The sequence below is a fragment of the Pyxicephalus adspersus genome, chromosome 8 (assembly GCF_032062135.1).
Source record: "Pyxicephalus adspersus chromosome 8, UCB_Pads_2.0, whole genome shotgun sequence".
Taxonomy (NCBI): Eukaryota; Metazoa; Chordata; class Amphibia; order Anura; family Pyxicephalidae; genus Pyxicephalus; species Pyxicephalus adspersus.
Genome location: NC_092865.1, coordinates 50,238,230 through 50,263,427, shown reverse-complemented (window position 1 = coordinate 50,263,427; position 25,198 = coordinate 50,238,230). Strand labels below are relative to the sequence as shown.

At 38.9% G+C, this 25,198-nt stretch overlaps 1 protein-coding gene across 1 annotated transcript in view; it reads left to right on the top strand.

The window, feature by feature from the left end:
- The window catches only part of CHCHD6 (coiled-coil-helix-coiled-coil-helix domain containing 6), a 161,763-nt gene that overhangs the window by 51,107 nt on the left and 85,458 nt on the right, over nucleotides 1-25,198 (top strand). The window contains exon 4 of the mRNA XM_072421202.1: nucleotides 307-390. Within this exon, the coding sequence (XP_072277303.1) occupies nucleotides 307-390 (84 nt within the window). The remainder of the gene's footprint in view (nucleotides 1-306; nucleotides 391-25,198) is intronic.

The window sequence follows — 25,198 nt, the reverse complement described above, 5'->3', positions numbered from 1 at the left end:
TGTGTGTATATTGTGTAGGTCCTCCTTGTTCTGACAAAACAGCTTCCAACGCATCATCATCCTAAGGAATTTGACTATCCACTTGCTGCTTAATATATCCTAGCCCCTGACAAGTGTCTGCGTAACAAGATAATCAATGGTATTTATTTCACCGTTAGTGGTTTTAATGTATTTGCTGATTGTAGCTTATACAGAGCTGAGCTCCGTTCTATGTGAAAATGAGCTTTGTTTTTATGTGTTTGTAACACCTTGCTATATACAGTGAATGCTATATACTATGCTGACATGTATATCTGTTTCTTATAGGCCAGGGAATTAATAAAGAAAGAGGAAGAGCTTAAAAAGCTAGACATTTTCCACAAGGAGCAGTTGGCCAGCATAGAAAAGAAGGTAAGCAGTGAATGAAAATTATGAGCAATTACTAAAATTTTTAAAAGCTATTAACATAGCTTTGCCCAAAATAAAAAAATATTAAAAAAAAAAGATCTGGTCACCATGTTGCCTATAGGCTTCCTTTTTGCTGATCCATTCTCGATTACTGATTTAATACTATGCCTACTATTTCAGACCATTGTAAGCCGCAGCAGTCTGGCTTCAGTGGTTGTAGTCTGAAGATCTGCACTGTGGCTTCAACTGTGTGCAAATTTTGTTGCCTACAGTGCTCTTTGCACTGTCAGTTGCATGGTTCACAACAACATGTCTAAAATTACTCTTAGAGTTGCCCCTCTAATTAGTGATTTGATGACTGATGATGAATTATCAAGATGCCGTTCGGAAACTACAGATCCACCAAATAAATGAAGCAGAAATTACCTTGCAATGCAGATCCCTGAAATCATCTTCCATTCCAGCAAAGTGACATACTATGTTTGCTGAAGTGAAATCTGTACTGCATGTATCTCCCTACTTTGGCTTTATTCATTTTGTACGTCTGAGCTTTGTGAACCTCTGCAGGTGCTTCTTGAGTATCCTCTCATTAATAACAGATCTCCATTAATGCCCCGGCCCAACCCCTCCCAAACACAGTCACAATGCAGATCAAGGTATAGTAAGGCCTCATTTCCCATCTGTGCAGATCACAATGATTGCAATATGAAAGGACATCAGACTTTGCAAAAAAAGCAATGTTACTACTTATGCAGTGCGGTGCAGTTTGTATTACAAACAGATTTCGTTTTTGTGTTCTGCCCCACTCAGTTTAATAAAAGGGATCAGCATCACAACAGACAGCCATGCAGTTGCTGTATGATGCGGCATAACACACATCAACCATACTTTTTTTAATAGTGTGTAATATACACCAGTCAGTAAGGTTGGCAAAGGTGAGCTGCCTGCAAGCAAACTGCAATATTGGTGACTAAATCCCTTGCTCTGTGCTTACATTTGTAAGCACAACTTTCACAGTATAGGTCTTCATTTAAAGTTAGCATAATACAAATGAAACAGAGCAAAGACTACGTGTTGTTATAAATTCATGAAATACATAACTTTCACATACAAAGATGTACAATAGTGTATTTATTGTACATCAATTATTAGGCACAAAGCACATAGCAATATGTCTTTTTTTTAAAAAATGATTTATTGATTGTGTCTTCAGCAAATGATTCCTTTTTCCAGGTGTGATTCACCAAATGGCCCAATTTTTCCATAGCAAATCTCAAGGACACATAAGGGCCATATTAAAGTTGTACTAATAAACAAATAGCATTTTATATAAAGCGTTTCAGGGACACAGAGGTATATAAAGTTGGGTTTTTAAGGACAATCACGTTTGTGTAAAAGTTCTTTGAATGTCATTTAATGTATTTATGTTTTTCCTTAAAGAATTTTTTGCCATTAGTTGTGTGAAACTCTGCCCTATAAAGGAACTTCCTGTATTGAAAATCACAATCTTTGTGCATCACACTAACATGGTCACTGCTACTTCTACAAGACAATCACTGTACTTGCAAGTTGCTCTCCACCTGGTCTTGAGTCAGTGAAAGTGCACCATTGCTTTTTCAAGTTCTTTAGATTTACATTTTCAGGTGTGACAAATTACATTTCCACATTCGATCCCTTTATGTTCTATCTCATTTTTTGTGTCTTTAAATTAGTGTATCAGCATAATACAGCGTGAGTGAAGTAATACATTCACCTCCAAACCATATCCTTAGGAGTAATGTATCACCTAAGGCATGGCAGACCCTAGATCACTGTTTCTCATTCAGGGTTCAATGGAACCATAGGGTTCCTCCAGAGGTTGCTAGGGGTTCCTTGAGCAATGGGTAGTTTGTGCCTCTTAGGTCAGTTTAGGTGACACCAATTACTTTTTTTGGCTACCTGTAAGGGTGATATTTTTCCCAATAGTCAGCAATGTAAGAGTCATTCTTCCTACAGACATCCCAATAATATACTGTGAGCTGCGGATATAGTATTTATAGAAGGGGTTCCCTAAGACCTGAAAGGTATTTCAAGGGTCCCCCCTCCATCTTAAAAAGGTGGGAAAAAGCTGATTTAAACCATCTGTGGCATTCTTGAATCTGCACCCGGGTAAAACATACAATTTTCCTGCAGTTTTTACTGCCTTTGCCTTACTGTGTACAAATTTTAACAACAACTGTGAAACATAGCTGCTGCTGCTTGTCTTCCGGAATCAATTAAGACAGCTGATTAATGGAAAAGTGTTGTGTAAACGGTGAAATAGATTGTGGAATTGTGACAGTTGTTTAAAAAAATACAATGCCTTGTAAACTTTTGACTGTTAAATACCAATTTTAGTCATGTAGGGAAAATCAGTAAATGGGCTACTAATGATATACAACAATTTGTGTAAAAATCCAATCTGTGCTTTATTCCCTTGTAGCTAGAATCCAGACAGCGCTTCATATGAACACTGGGAATGTATTTTGAAAGCCATTTGGTAATTTCAGATCTCTAAAAATGGTTTGAGGATTGTTTAGGGCTGCAGGAAACTTTTTTTTCCTTTATGTTTTTTTTTTATTAGCAATAAGAAACATTAATGGGTGTGTTACAGATTTACCTGGTGATGGTGGGGTACTTACACATAATTATTCAGTACATAAGCATTAAGAGCAAAAGGTTGGTGTAAAAGAATATATTTGTTTAAATAAACCCTTTTATTGACCCATGGGCACAAGCCAAGACCTTTTTGTTTTTTTTTTAGATTATTTTCTAATTGCAGTAAAATGAGAACTCTGACCTGCCTTGTGCTGTCTGACGAGGGCATCAGGGTTACAAAACTAGCTAAACAAAATAGAAAGTATTTTGGCAAATAGCAATTTTTCATGCATATATTTCCAATGTGTATTTACCATTTTGCCGGAGGTTATCTTTAATTAACAGGTTAGGGGTATTTTATATGTTTTTATTCTTTTTTAGATTTCCAGGGCTTGAAAACATTGAGTAAAGTTACAGGTAAAACTGGATATGCCATCCAATGCTCACTTCTTTGGCAACATCTAATCCATGATAGAAAAGCAATTGTGGATACCTTAGAAGCAACAGAGTTAGATGGCAAAAAAAGACAGTTTGGGGATTTTAAACCGAAAACTCCACTTTTATAAGGAGAGAGCTGTCTCCCAAGTAAGCGTCTGTGCTGTCACTCGGTCACTTATGCCCCGATGGAGACTACAAGCAGTCAGACTGACATATACTGTGAAGGCATGGTCCTCTGTTGTCATTATCAAGAAGCAAAAAGATGGTCTATAGAAGGATTTCTGGCCTAGGTTCTGTGGAACCCTAGTAGGGTTCCTCCCAGAGGTTGCTAGAGGTTCTTTGAGCAATGACCAATTTTGTGGCTAACTCAAAGGTGAGAATCCTATCTTCTTACAAAGATCTGAACCCTGTGACTTTTTACAGTCTAAGCCAGTGTTTCTCAGCAAGGGTTCCGTTGAACCCTAAGGTTCCTCCAAAGGTTGCTAGGGGTTCCTTGAACAATGAGCAATTTGTACCTCTCAGGTCAGTTTAACTGACACCAATGAGCTTTTTCACTATTCTTTTCAATAGCCAGCAATGTAAGAGGAATTCCTCCTACTGACCACCACACTAATGTACTTTGAGCTGTGGATATAGTAATTATAGCATTAGCAAGCTAAATGTCATCTTTCTGGGGTTTAGATCTATGTTAACCGCCTTGGCGGGTTTTCCGAGTGTGGCTCAGGGTGAATTTTATGTACCAAAAGTGGTAACCCGAGCCACACTGAGGGTAGTATAAAAAAAAACCCACCTGCTCCCCACGATCCAGTGGCATCCTCCGGCGATCTTGGGCCGGCTTCTGCATCTCATCCTCAGCTTTTTTTGACTTAATGCGTAAAGTGTCGATACGCTGGGAAAGCATGGCTTTGCGGAAATTTAAAATCTGATTACATTTTAATCTGCTTTTAAAACATTGAGCACAGTTATAAAAAAAAAAATAAATAAATAAAAAATCCAAAAGTTTATTTTAATATTGTACACTTGTTTTGTTATTGTACAACTTTCAGGTCTTCAGGGAACCCTTCCTATAATTACTTTATTTACAGCTCACTGTACATTAGTGTGCTAGTCAGTGAAGAATTCCTCTTACATTGGTGGCCAGTGAAAAGAATGTCACCCTTACAGATCGCCAAAAAGAAAATTTATGTCACCTAAATAGACCTGAGAAACACAAATTGCTCATTGCTCAAAGAACCCCTAGCAACCTCTGGAGGAACCCTGGTTGAGAAACACTGATCTAAGTCGTGCAATATTGCCTTTACCATGGCAGAAGCTAGACCTGTACAGTATTCACCCAAAGCAGTGTTGGCACCCAGTTTTTAGCTTACCCTCAGTTTGATCATGTGATTAAAACTGGTTGTTTTTGTGCCATTTTGCACCGAGGCCAAACATAAAAGCTTCATATCACTCAGGACAGACTGCCACTTCTCTGTCTATTGAAGTCAATGAACACAGCAGCATTTTCTCACAGTGTAGTGAGGTATGCAAAAAAAAACATTGGATGCGTCACTTAACACATGCCGTATGAATTACTGCATCCAGGCTGGGGTATGTTAGAAGTACATTTACTTTTTTTAATTTTGAGAAGCCCTGTTCCATGCTGACGGGTGTGCAGCTAAGTGGGTTACTATGTTCCAAGCAGAGGAGTGAAGTGTCTTTATGAGGTCTGTAAAGTGTAGAAAATGTCCATTAAGCAGTGACGGGAAATGAAAAATACAGACAGTACTTCTCATAATGCCGCAATAAAGCTTAATTCTGTCACAAAAGAAGAAAAGCTTGACTTTTTTCCCCTTTTCTTTTTGTGGGTTATTTTTTTTTCTATTCCATAAATGAAAGCTGTGAGCACATGGTACGCTCAATCTTTTTTTTTTTTTTTTTTTTTTTTTTTTTTTTTTTATTAGCTGCTGCTTTTATATAATTTCACTTTCATTTGTGGAATGTACACAGACCTTGACATTTTCTGTTTCTATAGTCACTGCTATAAAGCATCTCCTAATCCTTTATTGTGTTGTTCCTCCTACCACCCCCCTCCCACGACCCTCTCTAGCTTTTCAGCCATTGGTTTAGTGGCAAACACAACTGTATACAAGCACTTGTTTTTTGTTTTTGTTTTTCCGGGGGGGGGGGGAATAAATGATTGAAAAGCTCTTAGAAATTAATCACACCGAAAGGCCACTTTAACCTAAACCTGATATTTTGGGATTGCACAGTTGCTGGTGAGCTGCATCGTGTACCAGCTTCTTTGCATCTTTCATTGGCAAGAAATACCATATGCACCGCTTTCTGTGTCATACATATTCCACAGGCATTAAAATGCCAGTTGATGCTCTTGTTGACATCCAAGTGCTTTCTATAAAACAGAAAAGAAGGTGAATGCCAGGCTGAGTTCTGATTAAATACTAAATTATCTAAAGTTTGCATTTCTGTCCATTCAGCTCCAAGATCTACACAAAACTGCCACTTGTTTGGCAGTAGACTTGATTTTTCTCTGCAGAAGCAGAGAAAACAAAGGCAATCAAAGGGAAAGCAGGAGACTGATGTGCTCGGCTCCTTGTCACTCTGCTCTTTTCAGGCAACCAGCATAGCATATTCATTGTTAGTACATGAACAACACATTAAAACTTTACTGTCTTCAAGTGCTTCTCATTTGTCTTTGGAAGGGATATCAGAGCAGAAGCAACTGTCCATCTACAAGGGTGGTGACAGAGGAGAAGGAAAAAAAAAAAAAAAAAAAAAAAATATATATATATATACATACATATGTGTATGTGAGTGTTACTATGTCATATTCCAAAATACACAGCGCACGTGCAGAATCCTTATATACATGAACATTCTCCTTCTACTTTGCACGTAATAGAAGGGGAGCTAAGTGGTTGTCATGCATACTGTTTTGATAACTACACTCATAACACAATCACACTTTAGACAGTTGATGATGGCTGCTGGCTGACTGCTTCTTGTGTATCATTGCTTCCATACGACTGGCTTTGCACCACCTGCTTTTTCCTGCATGTGAATCCTGGAAGTAAGCCATTAGTCTTTCTCTCTTCATTCTCATTGTAGCTGCATTTATTTAAATACTGTAACATTTCCTGCTGCAATATTTTACTTTTCATTCCAAACTTTCGGTAACAAAAGAAAGGCAAAATGTGCTATGGCACGTTGCAGTTGGGTGTGAATGGGCCCTTAATTTTCAGGGTTTATTTTTTTTTTTTTTATCCAAACGTTGCTCTTATTCATCAGTTACTCTCAGCCCCAACCCATGAACCTCATCTGTCAACCTTTTATTATTCCCAAACACTTTAACTGCAGGCTCCTTTCTGCATTCACAAATCCTAACAGGATTCTCCTAAAAAATGTTGTCGGCCCAGCAGATTCTATTTTCAAAGTATGAATTTAATTAGGGTTAAATAAAGAGAAATTGCAGAGCACATACTTCAGGAAGTGGACATTTTTTGAATGGTTACAGTATTACTTTATTATATAAGCAGGTCATCGATTTCTCTTGACTAAAATTGCTTTCTAAATTCTGTTTTGGATCATTGCTTAGGTTTTAGGTTTGGGCAAATGGGATTGTACACAACGGCATACATTTTAGCAAAAAGGCATGCTGATTGAGCAGCTCAATCCTTCCATATGAAAATGTTGTGCCACTTCTCTCTATTGAATTAGTTCAACCATGTTCTGCGTTGCTCTTGGCCAGAAGGCAATCAGATCATACCTGTGCAATGGAAAACCCTCTTAGGTCTATGGAGAGCACTGTAACCCTATTTAAAGGGTGAGCACTGGGATTACCTTATCAGAATGCTGCTATTCCTTTATTGCCTTGTCAGCAGTCTGTATGGAGTAGCAGCAAAGCCTACTATGCTCTGGTGTTGCTGCACAATCCAAGGCTGTTCCGACAAGCAAATCTCCAACACTTTAGGTATTATGGGTACTTGCTGCAGCCTTCTGCCCACCCAACAACTACAATAACCATTTCTGCTGCAGGATGACTACGATAAGCTGTTTCCTTGCAAATTAGCACTAGCATTGTCAGCCTGTCACTGTGCAAGCTACTTCATTTACTCATTAAGCTGTCTTTCTGATTGACCTGATAGGCAGCCCAACAGCCAACTGAAGAAGCACATGTGGCAGACTGACAATTCAGTGGCTAATTACAAAGCAGCGGTTCAGTATTGTGAACGTGCAAGCTGCTTTCTTATGTAACAGCTTTCCCTCTTTTAATTGCAGGGTGTCCAGGTGAAAGCCTTGCAACTGATCTGCAGAAAATGATTTGCTTAAGGAAACTGTATATAGTAAAGCATAAAACCAAACATACAAATGAAAAAAAAAATGACTTTGATGTTGCAGCCAACTATGTTGGCTGGAAGGGGTGTGTAAATCATGAACATCATTGAAAAAGATGTAATAAAATAATTTACATACGTGTATTTTGACTGTGTATTTGGCAGCTTGACCAGAGTTCTACTTTATACATATAGCCCAGCCCTTGTAATCATGTACAAAAGGCTTCTATTTACAAAGAAAGCGTCTATCATAAGAATTATTAAGTAACATTTTTAATTCTTCCCTTAGGCCAAATGTTCTTGTCTGCTTTTATTTCAGAGAAAATGTAATCCTCAATCACCAAAAATCTTAATTTTTGTATACATAAAAGATACGCATTTACCAGCGGAAAAGGAAAGCAGTTTTCATTGTTGGGAAGTGATTGTTCTATCCTGCAATTGGGGGCTTTTAATGTATTTAGATTCCATTATATGAAGCCATTTGCTTTGTTCCTGCCCGTGGACGTAGCAAGCCATTATCAAAGCTTACAGAGCAAGAGCTGAACAGAGGAGGGAGACTTGGAGGTTGGAAACGTTAATTCAACATATTTTGAAACAAATTGTTAAATGCATGTGAATAGGTTGTTTATTATTACAGCATCATTTGTGCCAGGATACTGTTTTTAGGTTCAACTCTCTGCCGCTGCATCTTCAAAAATTGGTGAACAATGGAAGCACCTATACTTTTATTCATACAAGTTCTATTTAATTAGGTTACACTTACCCAATCAGGCACTCATTGATTAAATAAAACCTTGAAACCAACTTTACCTCAATGTAATTGGCTTTGCTAAGCCTGTCTATGTCCTCCAAAACACACTCCTGGCCACCAATCACTATTACAGATGATCACATCAAAACTGCTTGATCTGAGCCAAAGGGGTCATCAAACATACATTATCGCTCCTGAAGAAGCCAAAAAGCAAAACCTGAGTTGGGACCTGACAATCTGTCTTTCGGTGTGCTAATTTGTTCATACTGCTATTAATATGTAAAAATCCTGTAGTGGGGTCTGCACTGTGAGCTGGCAGCTTGTTTGCAGAAGGAACAGGCAATGTCTATTCTGCAATAAAATAAACTTACCTGCCCATTCTTGTTTTTTTTTTAAGTACATTTATCATTCCTTTCTCTGTATTACCAACTTCACCAGGCTTCCTCTGGGTTTGGCTCCTCCGCTATTTTGGAAGGCCAAGCCAAAAAGATGTTTTTTGGCTCATGGGTTTATTCATTTCCGGTACCTATGGGGTATGCCCGGCATCGTACACTGAAATGTGTTGCTTAATGTACATTTCAGAAAAAATTGCAATCGGCAGATAAGTATGTCTGTCTTATTTCAGAAGAAACAATTTTTCACAATTTTTCATTTTCAATGCATAGTTCCTTATTAAAATTTGTTCCAGATGAATTAGAAATTATTGAAGTCATTAGATCAGTACAACAGCCAGAATTAAAAAATGTTGACTACCATATTTCTGTCAGCACTTGTCACTCCCCCTCCCTCTTTCCCTTTCTCTGCTTCTTTTAATCTAAACTCTTATAAAAGTTGCAAGATTATTTTCAAGACCTTTTGCAGCCTTTTATAGAATACAGCACCTTTTATTTTTCGTCTGACTTCCATGTCCAGCAAGGTTTCCATTTGCCCTCCCTTGAAATAAAAACACACCCATTTCCAACTACAAATTTGGATTTGAAACATGGGCTCTGAAAATCTGACACAGTAACTAAAAATGTAAATCCCTCATTTTCTAATACAAATCTAACAAGAGCATAAGAAAATGCCTGTGTGGGAATAGATGAACAGTTTTGCTTTAATCATGCAGCTGATGTCCTTGGGATGGAATGATATGATAATGCGCTCTCCTGTGTCTGGAGCTGGGAGAAATACGTCTTCCCATTCTTTTCCCTCCTGTGGAGATATTATTATCCTGAGAGAGTACGGTTTCATTGAGATTTGCCTTGTGGTCATTGAAAAGGCTTAATTGAAAATACATGTGGTGCTCCCCAGACCCTCTACGGAATTATCCTGTTCACTTACAAAGTAACTGCATTTCAGTTTCAGATACATAATTTGTCTGCAGATTTAAGATTACTCCTTCTATCTTAATATAAATTTAACCATATCTTACTTTTCAGAATCAGGCTGTTTTTTGTGCACAATGCTGGGGATCTCTAAAAGTTTTTAGGGCTTCAAAGTAAGGAAGATTTTTAAAACAGAAAAAGTAATATAAATATTTAACATAAACTCCAGGTAAACTGCTAACTATACAAATGTAATACATGTATGGGAGCTAAATGACCTTCTGTGATTCACTAATCAAAGGGGGAACTTTTAAAAATATTTGTACAAATATTTCAGTGGCAGCAACTTTCCCTGGTAAATATTCTGCCTCAGTTTTTAAAGGTGGTAGAGCTGCTTCTATGAATATCCTTTTCTTCCAGAGGCCCAAAATAATTTGTTCCTTGCACCTGCACCTGTTGATAAGATTGTGTATGTATTTGTATGTATGTGTGTATTTGTTTGCAGTGTTGCAAGTTTTTGGAGCTCAACTGCCCTAACATTAAAAATAAAATAAAAAGGATTATTAGCTCTTAAAGCCACCCTATTACACTGAACCATTCACTTCCTAATGACCTAACACAAAAGCCTGGATTTACACCTAGGTGCATTATTTTAAAATAGCACCTCATTACATTAAAGGTAGCAATTTCAGATGGGATGCAGCTTACTACCATGCCATGCACTGCTTCAGAAAATAGTGGAAGTGTCATTTTATTTGGTCTTTTTGTGATGCATTGTCAACCTATTTAGTTTGCTTTAACAAAACACAGATCAAGGCATGAAAAAATGGACTAGACCAGATGGATCTAAATGGGATCTAGATTGACCCAGTCACTTCACACTTTACTTTGAAAAGGGCAACATTTTTCTGTTTAGGGCATAATTTTCCTAATGAACAACATACTTTTTAAAGAGGAGAATAGAGTAATGGCATCCTTAGTGTGTTACTGTGGCAACCATTGGTGAGCATACAACCAATTATCTTTCATTTTTACTGAAAGTAAAGTATAAATTAAATATAAAGTAAATTTTGGTTTTTCATCAACCTTCGTTATCAGTTCTTCTCTGTCACTTCTGACAAAATTGCAAACCTCAGCTGTATGATCCTGGTGCAGGCACATGGTTAGCACTGGATGTACAACACCATAGTACTATGATTCGCTGAACTGTTTTGTGACTTCAATGTACGTTTAGCAGAAACACCATGATAGCAAAATAGTAAACTTCATCAAGGACGGGGATTTTTCAGCTCACAGCAGTGCCCCTTATATACTGATTCTGATTTATTAATGCTCTCTAAGACTGGAGAAAATACACTTTCATCATTGAGCCTGGGTGATCCAGCAAATTTGTAATGGATTTGCTATTTGTTAGCAAATGTTTTCTATCGTGGACGAGATCCATTCCAGGTTTGCTAAACCACCTAGGTTCACTGATAAAAGGGTATTTTATCAGTGAACCTTGGAGAGATTTAATAAATCAGGCGGAGTTTATCAGCACATGGTACTTCCTGGACAAACTAAGTTTCATGCAGAAATTGCTCACACACATTCTTAAATTAAATGACTGACAGGGTAGAAAACAAATAGCTCAAAGGGGAAGGCCCAGGACAACACAACTACAGGGGATCTGATTGGATAATTCTTGTAGTCAGACAGAAATTGAAGTGCGCTGAATACACCTGTTTAAGATTCTAATATTTGGAAGTAACTATATTAAGGGACATGGAATTGATCACTTTCAGGACAGGAAAGGACGATCTACATGTGTGCAAAAAGAGAGATAATGCTGGAGTTTAGCTTCAAGATCAGGAAATAATCTCCTTAGCAATGTGTAAAACGTTGGCTAGTTAGGTTTCTATAACTCTGTAAATCCATTTTAATAAAGTTTAGGAAAGTGCCCAGGGATGATGGGTCAGGTTGAGGAAGCAACATACCTTCCTAATTCCTCCTTCAACAAACATTTTCCGCATCTCATAAAGTTCGGGAGCGGAAAGACAGATGAGCACATTTTGCTTTCAAAGCATTAGTGGAGAGAATGTCTGCTAATGTGATGAACTGGAGAAACATTTCTATTAAGATAAATAAAACCAGCAGATGTCAGATGTTCTCTGCTCTGTCTATGCCCATCTAAGTGCCTACTCGTCTGATGTACAGTACATTACATCAAATTACACGGCACTTCTATGCAAATTACCGTTAAGTCTTCGCTTCTCTCTCCTCCGTAGTTCTCCTTTTTATCTTATTTTAAATTGTGTCCTCGGAGTAAAATACATTCCTTGACTTTCCTCTGCATCTTGTTTATGGTGTGCGTTTTACGGCCTTCCCATAAAGTGAGTGCCACATTGAAATGAGTAGTATAAGCACCCTAATTAGCAGCAGCGAGCAAAGTGGCATATTGCATGGCTTCCCGCTTTTGCAGAGAGCCCAGGGGAACAGGAAGTGCATTAAAGTAGGAATTGGCTGGGGCTGACATTGTTATGGCCCTGCTGGGTTTCTTTTTAACCCCTTTAAGGGAAGCGTTTTTTGCATTTTCTGCAAATATTCAGTTATATCTCCTAAGCTAGAGGTCACTTGGAGTCTAGCCCAGGAAACATCTGGAGAATCCTAGTTTAAAAACAACCTGAATTGTGGGTATGTACCCAACGATGGACAGCAATCCGAGAACAAAGCACTAGTGACCAGCTAAGCTTTTAAACTCCCGGGTACTAATCTTTTTACTTTTACTCCCATAATATACCTCTGAATAGAGGCAGCCATATTGGTAGGGGTAGGGCTTTAATTTCTAAGTCAAGAGCTACCACCCTGATGACTGGTGGAGGAATGTTTAAGATGCAACAAAAAAGGTGGAGCAAAGCATAGATCTACAGAATGAATGAAAAAGATGCAGGGAGATTCTTGCACTGTAGGTTGTCAAGTACAGATTTCTCCTTGTCAGTGACAGTAGTCTGCACAGGTGTCAATCTTTACCTTGCAAATGTGTACCTTCGGTTCTGTAGGCACTGGGAAAGGTCATTGCAGTTTATTTCCTAAAAGTAAATACTCAAGTGCCTAATACACCTTCAATAATCACATGATCAGCACCAGGGTCATAATAACTATTACAGTCCCTCCAGGTATGCAATTGGCTAGTTTGGTATGCTAGGATCATATCTCTCTACAGATAAAATGCACCCTACAATTTCAGTTTTTTTGGTATAGAAAATCTTGGTACTTGCATATACTTTGCATATAAGGCCAGAAAGTATTTGACTAAATTCATTCTTTTAGGAAATTACAGCAATTATCTTTCAAAAGGTTATGCCACCTAAAGCAAAATCACAAAATCACTTTTCTTTTTTTAACTATACATCCAAGGTTTTAATCTGTGGTCCAAAGGTGATAAAAGAACAGAGGCTTAGAAAACAGTCGGGTTCTATCAATTAGGAAAGTTCCTGGTAAGGTAGGACCATTTCTTTAAAGAAAAAGGTATGTGTTTGCCTGTCACTGTATGTGCTGTAGGCTAAGTTCAGACGGGTGGTTTTCTGTCCTAATCCATCCCAAAGCCCCTTATTATTGTTCAAATGAATGGGGGGGGGGGGGGTTTATTTGTATGGGGATTTGTTGCAGTCAGGTTTTTCAGGAAGGTCATTCAGTGATTTGCAGTGCTTTGCTGCCTGGATCGCTTTCATGGTCTTCCAGACTTTTCAGCAAATAACTCTGATGCCTAGTGGTCAGAATGGCCAACTAGCCATTGTTAATGAAAAGGAGCAGGTCTTTGGGACTGGAGGAGTTGCTGCCTGTGGCCAGGGGGCTCAGGGGGAGAATGTTCTGGGAGAGCCCAATATAGAGAGTCATACTGTGATGACACCGATCCCTTTTCAGGGAAAACCCTGAAGGTTGTGTTTAGTAGGCGTTTTTGTGAATAGAAGTGGGCAGAGCACCTTGAAATTAGAACAGAATTCTGATATACCTCTCTGCAGTGAGCGAACTATTCCCTCATACTCTAAAGATACTAACCAGAGCAAAGCCATAGTTAGGCCTTATTATGCCAGCTTTCCATGACACCTGTTCAGTGTTCAAAACAAATGCACCAAAGTTGAGGTTCTAGTTGGTTTCCGAGTCCCATTGTCGTCTTTCCCATTCTGCCTCTTATAGCAGTGATTTGACCTCTATCCAGCCTTCTAATGTAAACCCAGAGGATGGCTAAAAAAATTGACTTTAGTGTCTTTGTTATGATTTGCTCATAAAGGGATGAATTGGTCAGTAATGCCCATAGATACAGAGGTCAGTTAGTGCTTGTTATGAAGCACATATTCTCTTTATAAAGAATAACTGGAAGCCCAAAGCTTGGCCACAGAATCGCCCCACAGTTAAGGCTTGTAAATTTCAGGTTTATTATTGAAGGGGGTGGCTTAGGTTATCGTCAGTGTAGCTTGTCATGTCAAGTGCGAAGGTCTCATCCCTTGAGGAACTCTTGACATACCTTTCAGGTCTTCAGGGAAACCCTTCCGTAATTACTAAATCCATAGCTCACAGTACATTAGTGTGGTGATCTGTAGAAGAATGTCTTTTATATAGCTTGCTATTGAAGAGAATGGAAAGATAGCCAAACAGATCATTGGTGTCAGGTAAACTGACCTGAAAGTCACAAATTGCTCATTGCTCACGGAACCCCTAACAACCTCTGGAGGAACCCTAGTTAGGAAACACTGGTCTAACCCATGGCGGTCTATAGCAAACAAACGGGGCATTTGACTGCCTGATGACCACCCATCAAACAGAAGCTTGCACTCGTTCATTTTGAATGAGCATATTGGCAGCTATCTCACATCAAACATTACAACCTCTGGCGTAACCCTAGGGTTCTTCGGAACCTTGGTTGGCAAATACTGGTTTAGATCATACCTAAAACTCATTCACTCTGGTACTCCACCTTCAAGCTCATGATACATACCAATCTTTACCTTCCATTTTTAATATGTTGTTTTATTTCTCCATTGGGCTGTAAGTAGTTTTGCAGCCTGGATGTATTCATTGCAGGTTAAAATTAAAGAACGAGGAGCTGTGGCTTTAACTGGCGTAATCATGTAAACGTAAGGCCTGGTTTTTCTCAGTGGAAGTTGAAATAAGTGGTGGGGTGAAGACCAATGCTCTGTCATTGTGTTAGAGTGCTGCTTACCTGTGCCTGTCGTGGTAAATTGATTACATCCATGCACCCTTTCCAGTTCCCTGCAAAGCGCATACCAGTTTCCAGAAGTCACTTCTGTATTGCTTATACTATGCTTATACTGCTTATATAGTTCTTCTAGGCAGACATTCAATTTGCTCACTTTTATTAGGTTACATACATACATGGTTCACATCCTCAGACTGGGCATATTTAGCCATTAAAGAGAAAATGTAAAAGATGTTTAAACCCAAAAACAAAGTTTTGTGCAGCTTTTTTGCAGCTTGCCAGTTGTTGTGGTGTGGTGGCCGAAATATTTTCCTTTTTTACAGAAAAGGCGTTTAGTACAGAGTTGTTAGATTGATGAATACACAAAATACATAGACCAACTGATCATTTGTTGAAGTATGACACCACAAACAAATGAAATTGTGCAATGACATATCTGCAGTGACATTTCAATATCATTCCAATTTTAGAACATCAACATCTGGATGAATGTTTCTTGAAGAAAACCTACATTTTCTACCATGCCAACGATGAGCATGGGTACAGCTTCTAGCTGGGTTTAGACATTAAATACACAAGTCACATGGAATGACAGTGGATTTCATGAGACATCCCTTGTGGATGACTAGAGTTGAACTATAAGCTCCTCAGGGGTGGGAACAGCACAGCAAGCTTTGTGAATTTCTGCAGAATATATAATGACACTACATTAATAAAGTTTATGGAAAGCCTTCATATTGGCTTTTGTTAGTATAAAAGAAAGATTGATTGCTGTCTTCTTTTCAATCTGTAAAAGTTTTAGAATTGGAATATACACAGCATTGAAGGGAATAAAAGCAGAATTACCTGGAGACTGGCCTGTTTCATAAAGGCACAGTAACACGTTTAAGATCCAGACTATCACAGGACAGATAAAGCTTTCTCATGTATTTAACAAATGTAAAAATAAAAGATTGGAGCTGTAATCAGTCCATGGCAAAGCAGAAGCACAATGGAGGGATAATTCCAGAACTGACCAGTTCCAGCTTTCCTGACTGGCTCGTAATCCTTGGGCCCTCTATCCAGATCTCGCTTAACAGCCACGTACGCCGCACAATGATATCAAATGATCTTTGAGATTTGTTGAGGTAAATTAATTACATTCTTCTCCCCCCTTGCCTTTTTTTTCTGAAGTCAGAAACACGGTTCCTCTGAGAAATCAGACAGTATGAAAGATGAAAATTGCTAGGGTAGCAATAGATAAAAAAAAAAGAAACAATTTGATTTATGGAGCTCTATGAGAAAAGACGCCTCTCACCTACTTATTCAGATCATTTAATTTTTAATGGCAAATTTAATTAACAGTTCGCAGGGTCTCTGTGAAACAGCCACGTCCTGAAGTAAATTAGGCCTGTTTTTCAAATAATTTTTTTTCTTACTTTTGACGGGTGACGATCAATTTTATTTGTCCTTATTTTTGTGAAATGGTATTTTTAATATGTAAAAGTCCCAGGCTAGATATTAAAAATTATTTGCCAATGAGTTTCTGTGTACGTGATGCGTATACAGTTTATACCTCCGAGCACGCCGACCAGATTTTTTTTACTCTTTTTGAATGAAATTGGAAAAAGTTAAGGAGGACTGATCTATGCCATGTCCCCTTCTACCCAAAATTACAAGCAAAAGACATAGTGCTAAATTTTAATATTGGGCCTTATTTATCGCAGCCCTCCAATGGATGGAAAAATCATTTTCAATTTGCAGTTGCTTCTAATCCTGGACCAGATCCATTCCAAGTTTGCTGGATCACACAGGTTCTCCCATGATAGTCTATCTTTCCCAGTCTTGGAGAGGTTTAATAAATCAGGCCTAATTGTTTGTGGTATCCCTGCTTATGGTCGTAGGCCATTATTGACTTGACCATGACTTGTTCTGCACTGTACAAGAAAAAATAATATGAAGTTCTGGATCATTCACTATTTCAGCTCAATATTGGACAAATTACTGGCTTTGTATGAACAGCTTTGCTGTCTTGGGAACTCCGCACTTTGCATGGGGTCCACATTTTAAGGGAAGATTTAGGAGCACCATAAAGTATTAGTAATCCAAAAATGATTAATTTACTTTAACATTGGATAAAACAGCCGACACGATCCAGAGGCGCTTGCAGTCCCCCTTCATCAAGGCTTTCAAACTGTACAAAATGGAAATATTTAAAGTCAATTTAGGGATTTAGTGACTGCAGTGGTTGAAATGCTCGAATTGATTTTGATGATTGATGATTAGTGTAATGGCTGGTAATCAAGTATACATCATCAATAATCATTGAGCTATTCATCAGGAAGGACACTAATGCTGGGGTAGGTCTAATCACTACCATTAATGGTTAGGACCTGGGAGGGTATAAGACTCTTCCCTGAATTATTGCAAACAAATAAAGGGTTTGTGAACTTTCATGATAATTCAGAGCTACACTGTACAAGGCGTACAAGGTCAGAGATAGCTTTGTGCAAGGATCTTGTGAACCCATTTATGGTTCAGGTGACCAAATTCTGGAAATGTTTAGCTTTGCCCTGATATCTTTCCTCTAAACCTTTGTTTTGGTTAAGGATATATGACCAGCAAAGGGAGCCAGGTTTATAAGATTCACATTCCTAACTTTTTTGATCAAATATATCAAGGAGATTGATTTTGATGTAGAGATGGATTTATGTTAAAATACCACTTCAAGGCCCTGCTCTTAGTGGTATAGCAGCATAGTTGGCTCAGTGGTTAGCTTTCTTGTCTTTGCAGCACTAGGTCACAGGTTCGCATCCCAGCCAGGACGCTATCTACAAGGAGTTTGTATGTTCTCCCTGTGTCTGTGTGGGTTTCCTCTGAGTACTCTCCCACATCCCCAAAAAGAAATATGCAGTTATGGAAATTGGCTTCCCACAAAAATGTCCTTGGACTGTGGTAATGACATATGACTATGGTAGGGACATTAGATTGTGAGCCCCTCTGAGGGACAGCTAGTGATATGACTATGGACTTTGTAAAGTGCTGTGTAATATGCCAGCGCTATATAATTACTGGCTAATAATAATAATAGTGAAGGAGCTGTCCAGCATTTCAGGAGCCGAAGTGTATGGTAACAAAAACCTAACACCGAGTTACAGTGCTGCAAAGTAGTTTCCCCTTTTTTTTTGCAATATTTACTTCTTCTAACATGGGGCTGCAATGTAATTAAACTGTGTTTTTTGTAATTGCACAACAAAAACACATTGTTGTGAGCAGGCAACACTGAAAAACAATATTATTCCTGACCCTTTATTGTGAATGACCCAATGCTGGTGGTGTAAATGAGGCGTTAAGCTTCATTGACTTACACTGAGGTGCTTGCAGTGTTCCGTTTGCATGTAGTGGTTGTGGTATAATTCGGGCCACCTGCACTGCTGTCTGTTGTGACACTGAGCCCGTTCGTTACAATAAATGGAACAGCACATAGAATTGGGCGGAAATGCGTTCAGTGGTGCATTGTAGTAATACACTGCATTCCATATAGCAAGAATGTCAAACATTGCTTTGCATTGCTTTCTGTTCAGTTCTGATGTTCCTGCACATAGTGTACCGCATTGCACCGCACATAATACAGATGAGCCCTGGTATACAAAGGTAACAGCTTTCAGGGGAAATGACTTGCATTTGGAATCTATTTACTATTCACTCACATTTAATTCCTATTTACTTGTATAGAGGAATAAAAAAATTTTTAAGCACAGAAGAACAGGACATGCTATTTATAGAAATACAATGCAAAGAGATGAATAGCTTTAGCAAAAATAAATGAACACTGCTTCCAAGAAAGGCTCTGTCTCAGCACTCCACCATTCCTAGTTTATAGCGGTGGTTGTACATTAGACACGAAAAAAACAAGAAAAAACAAAAAAAAAAAAAAAAAAGAAACAGCCCATTGAGACATCCTTTGATATTTGTTCACTGTCAATTTTCATTTAAAGCCAGCGTTCTTCTTTAATAATGTCTTCTCCTGTATGTCAGTCAAAAATACCATTTCATGCATCAGTTGGTTTACTTCTCTAACTCGGACATTTGTAACTTTTGCAAACCCACCATCTCTGTGCACCAGCCGTAATCCAGAAGGTGGAACTCTCATCATGAGATTTGCATGTGATATAATGACAATGACCTAAAGCTGTTACACCTGAGTACTGCAATAATGAGGGATGAGTATGTCTCTTTTACTTGTGTCAACTGCTCTTACTGATGATTAGCAGTGTCCTATAATCCAGTCATAAGGTGGATTTTCTTTTTCATTGCGTAGTATACAGCCCCTTCTAATTTCATTTTGGCTACCGGAAGCATATATTACAAGACATCTTAAATAATTGGTGATTTTTTTTTGAGTGGGCTCCATCAGCTAAAATATTACTGTTTATACTTGAATACATCAAGATTTTCTTTTTCCTTAAAATGTCTTTATAAAAAAAATTGTTGGTTTATACTTAAGTGACACCAGTAGAGGATGCTATGTTTTTATTTAAAGTGTGTAACAAACTTACACTTTACATGAGGACACAGCACCATCTACTGATGGCCAACAATAATGCAGAAAACATAATTTGGGAGCAAGTAATCATCAGTAACTAAAATACTTTACCTGTATAAAGAGGAAAGAAAGATATACATTTGTAAATCTCTTTACTGTGGTCCCATGCTAAAGGACGGTGTGTTTCTGGGCTGTAGTGCTCCCTTTTATCAGTGCAATAAACAGACCAATTCATGGAGAATTTTCAAATAACACTGCTGACATTTTGCTCTTTGGATTTGTATGTTGTCCCCGTCATCATGCACAACATAGTTCTTTATTATGTGAGGAATTAGTTCAGGATATCATAGGGTAGATTGGATTTAGTACATTTGCTGAATTGCCAATTCAGTGCTGAGACAGTAGCAATGTCCCTCTTCACTGCCATTGATGTCTTCTCCCGGTCTTCTAAGTTTGGAATCTTCGGCCATCTTCATTGGCTGGGTTGGTATAACATAACTGACTCCTTCAGAAATGCTCCATCTAGAGCAGGGGTGTCAAACTCAGTGGCCCAAAATGAAAAATTTTGATAAAGTCCCGGGCCAACCTTGTTATTTATTGAAAAAATATCTACAATTGAGGAAGGTCACTAATGAATGTCAACAGAGGAGGGGACACCTGCGGGTCCAGATTGACGTGCCAGCAGAGCATGCTGGGATTTGTAGTATTAGCGGTGCATCTACCGGCGGGCCATCTCTAGTAGACATTTGGTATTTTCTTGCAGGCCAAATATAATTACAGTTTGGGCCAGATTTGGCCCACGGGCCTGAGTTTGACGCCCCATTGACACAGTTTGACACAGGCATTCATGCAGGTTCAATGCTGCATTAAGTAATCGGAACTAATTTAAAGTCTAGAGTATACCTATTTTATTATTACCTCCAGCCCTCTACCCTCTGTCTATTTTTTTCTCTGTCTACCCTCTGTCAATTTTTTACTCTCCTGTCCCCTTTTCAGCAAAATCTTGGTTGTACCACACTGAAAATCATCTCCACAGTGCTGCGCTTTCCATTAAATGTTATGGAGAGTCCATTTTTGCAAAGGATTCTAGCAAGCGGCTGTACAGCCTCATCCATAGACCTCCCTCATTATGTCTACATTGCAGTACTGCTGTCTATGTGAATCCTCTTACGTTTGTACAACGCAGGATAAAGTGGTTGAAGATTATAGAGTGACAGCCTGTTTCCTTGGCCATTCTTGGGCACTTCACGCTGTCAGCTGTCACTCTGTCACCACAGGGAAGGCTCAACCAGGGATATTGTGACTTTTTCATCACCTGCTCCTTCTATTTATTTGAGATAAGAAGCCGCTTATAGCTGAAGGGGGGATCAGCAAGCCCTCTGCAAGGGGGCTCAGCAGTAGGGTGACAATAGGCCTTGGTGACTGGTACAATTACAGGGATGCTTGATAGAAACCGCTCTGGCAGGGGGTATATTATAGTCTCTTTTCACTGAGTGGTGTCTGTGTGCAATATATCACCTTTGCTGTGTGACTGAAGGATTCTGTTCTAGGAAAGAAAATTTATATTCAAGTATTAAATGGAGGAAGGGGCTTAATTACCGTTTTTTCTGATCTCTTATTTCAGTGATGGCTTCAATGTTTCAACATTCTTTTTCCACATTCATTGCTGTGCTGCACAAATTTCAGCAAAGGGAAGCAGTCAGACCCTTTTCCCTTCCTCATTCAATACTGTGGATATTTACATGTTAGAACCCAGGCTTCTAAACATGGGTTTAAAGTGTACAATTAGGTAAACAAATAACTTCAAATGCACTCACTGCAGAGAGGTATTTCAGGCTCCAGTTTAAATTTTAAATTCAGGATGCTCCTATTTTATTTATCAAAAACCCCAACAAAGCAAACTTCAGGGGTTCCCCTTGCAGGGGATTAGTGGTATTACAGCATGTCAGGAAAACAAAAACTTAGCCTCATTGCTCTCTCTCTATTGGTCCCATAGACTTAAATTTTGGGAGACCTCCTGGGCTCTCTCTGCATACAGACTCCATACCTTCGCCACCTTGCCTCAGGCTGCAACTCCCCCGTTTCAAGGATAGGTGCCTTTTTTGTTATCAATGGCCATGTGTTCCAAAGGCATCTTTTTGGGCTGGACAAGGGAGAAGTACCTGGTCCACCTATTCTGTGTCTGGATTCCTTATAAAGATCTGTAAATCTGCAGCAATACGATTACTAATGACCCTTTAATTACCTTTCCAGGTGAAATTGCGGTAGATGATGCCAAATATCCTCTGAATTTGACTTCAGCCATTCCCTTCTTCTACACTCCATATAAAACCTGCAATTGAAAAAATGCCTGTCAACCTTCCAAAAATCTAGTGATCAAATGCACTGAAATGCACAACTGAGCTGTGTTGTCAGCCCTGCCTGGGTTCACCTTTTATGAACTCCAGAATACCTCTCCAATATGTAATGAAGATAAGGAATGGGAAGTCTTCAGTACATAAAATGGCTCCCTTATATGTATTTCATTTGTGAATTTAGCAGTATTAACAACTGCTTTTTAACACAATCTACAGCAATATTGCAGAATTGTTGCAGCTGAACTGCAAAAATGTAATTCCAGATTATAAACAGCATCAAACAATTCAGAGAAGATCCAATGAAGATGAAGTCATAAATGGTATATTCAATTCTTTGTAAACATCCAGGAGAAAATGTAAACCATCAGATTCCCTGATAAGAATGAGCAAATGACGCTTTATGGGTTTAAAGAGTTTGTTAAGAATTAATAATGTATTATCAATGTGCCCATATAATTCTTTATTATTGTAATGCCTATGTTAAACAAAGGTATTGTATATTTCTAGTAAGCAACTATTTTTTTATGAGTCAATATTACAGTGTTTATCTTCAAGTAGTGTTTGATGTGAGATAGCAGTCCTTGCACTCCTTCAAAATGAATGAATGCTAGCTTGATTTCGATGGGTGGTCATTGGGCTGGCATCATCTTTCTCGCTATCTGTAAGGGTGACATTCATCCCACTGGTCAGCAATGCAAGAATCATTTTCACCACTACACTAATGTACTGTGATTTCTGGATATAATTATAACAGTGGTTCCCGTAACACCTAAAAGATATTTCAAGGGTTCCCCTACGTTAAAAAAGGTGTTAGACATTTCTTGCATTATCCCTCTGATAATCGGCATCTTTCAACCTTCTTCCCTGAGCTTAGGTTGTCTTGGGCAACTGTCTATATGGAGGATTGATTTACCACTGAGCTGTAACTTCCATGCTGAGCTGTTGAGATTTTGAGATATACATAATGTTGCATCCTCATGATAGGATCAGTTATGTAAATTGCACCAGGTTTTCCTGCAGCAAAGCACCCCTACAATATCGTGCTCCCACTCTCTTGCTTGAACCCTTTACAAATTCCTCCCAAAAAAACGATTTTTAGGGGGAAAAGGAAGAGGCTTGCAAGCCCAAGAGCACCATCTAAACCAGGGTTCTGCAAAATTTTATGGCCACTAGGGAACGCCCCCCTGAAGTGAAATCCCTCTCCTCGATATGCATTGCGTTGATACTTCAGCCACCGCTGTAAATAGGAAAACAACTCCAAGGGGGCATCACTGGAGCTCCAGCGGCTCCGGCTCCAGGTTGTTCCTAACGCCCCCTGACCGATCTGCCGGCAACACGCGGCTCCGGAGCTGCAGGTTGCCTTCCGGGATTAGGCCGGATTGGCCAGGGGGCGTTAGGCCGGAACGAACTACTGGCTAAGCCGTATCTGGCCTAAAGGGCGTATCTGGCCCCTGATCTAAACCATCATGCATGGGAGCAGGAGCATACTGTTGTTTGGGTGCTATGCTGCAGGAGGCAACGGTACCAGTTACAAAAGAAAGGGCTGGAACATTATATAGATATACTACAGCATCTTCTCAAGAGCTCACCAAGGAAGTTGAAGCCTAGTCGCAAATAGATCCTCCATATCCAAGCATATCTGCAAACTTGTTGTAAGGCCCTAGTCAGCACCAGTATTTACCAGACGCCATTCTCCTAATTTAAAGCCACAATCTTCACCATTAGCAAGCCTCCGCTTAGCCTCGGGAGACTGTTTTTCTCCCAGCACACGGTTGCCCCCAGGACCCCCAGAATGCGCAAAGGATGGTGTCAGAGGATGGGCTGGCAGTGGACCAGGTACCCACAAATTAGGCAGTACAAGAACTAAATCTCAGTATAAAGCCAAAGTCATACACGGGCAATCAGTCAACCAAATGAGGTGCAGGGGAGTAGGCACAAGCAGAGTAGGGGTTACAGGAGGAGGTCCGTCCAGGCTGCTTATAATCAGTGGGTCAGGGAACAGGCAATGGTCAGCAACAGTAAATAAAGATAAGTGGTTTAAGGACAACAAGGTCAAGGTATTGGAGTGGCTATCACAAAGCCCTGACTTCAATTCAGTTGAACATTTGTGGGCAGAACAGAACAAGCTTATATGAGCAAGGAGGCCTACAAAACTGTCCTAGTTACACCATGGGCCAAAAGTTTAGCAAATTATTGGAAAAAGCTTGTGGAAGGCTACCCAAAATGTTTGGCTCAAGTTAAACAATTGCAATGCAGTACTACCAAATGTAAATGTATGTAATCGTTTGGCCCATTGGGGTTGTAAGATAGTCAATAAAAAGTTACAAAATCTGTCTGTGAACATTGTTGGAAGAAATGCTATTTGCCTGCACAATGTAGATGTCTTAAAAGATGCACTAAATGTATTGTTTGTTAGTATAAACTCAGTGGAGGGGTTTTACATTGAGTTTTAAAGACTTCACCCTGTAAACTTCTAACTGTATAATTTAATTTATTGATGTATTATTAATTACAGAACAGACTGGAGTTTTAAGCTCTTTTTGGAGGTAGCCATAGATGTGGATGATCTGTGTATTCCATAAAGAGCTGTGAAATGTGTCAGCATTATCCGTATGAATACAATGAATAGCTAATTAAAATTCTGCCATAAGTCAAGCTGGCTTTGCCTGCTACCTTTTAAAGAAACCCACTTTGTCAGGACTGCGTTAATGATTCTTACACACTACTAACTATTACACACTGCTGTCATTAAACAGCCATTTTAATTACCTAACATGTGCCTTTGTGTCGCATTGCCCTTTAAAATTCAGTCCCCTGGGTGAATTAGCGTTGTGATATTAACTTTTAGTTCATTTGGTTCTTTTAAGTTTTCGGCCATATGATTCAACAATTAGAGACAGGGCTTCGATGTGCAGCTTAACAACCACTTATTATTGTAAGTACAGTAATAATAATAATGTTGTCAATTAACTAGATATAATGAAAGAATACACGAGAAATCAACTCAACTGAATAAAAAGAACCAAATAAGTCAATTAGTTAATCAATCAGCTCTAATTAGGTAAACCAGTGGTATTTGGCTTCAGTAAGAATGTGATGGTGCTCCATTTCAGAATTAAATTGTTCAAGCTAAAAAAAACTGCAATGATGGGGTTAGGCCTTGCAGAGTCATTAAACTTTCTATATTGAAGGCCAAAGGCTGTAGCTAAACCATTTTGACTTCTCCTGTTACAGCCCATTGTGTTACTTACATTCTGTATTCAAAACAGACCTGAAATGGATGCAAAAT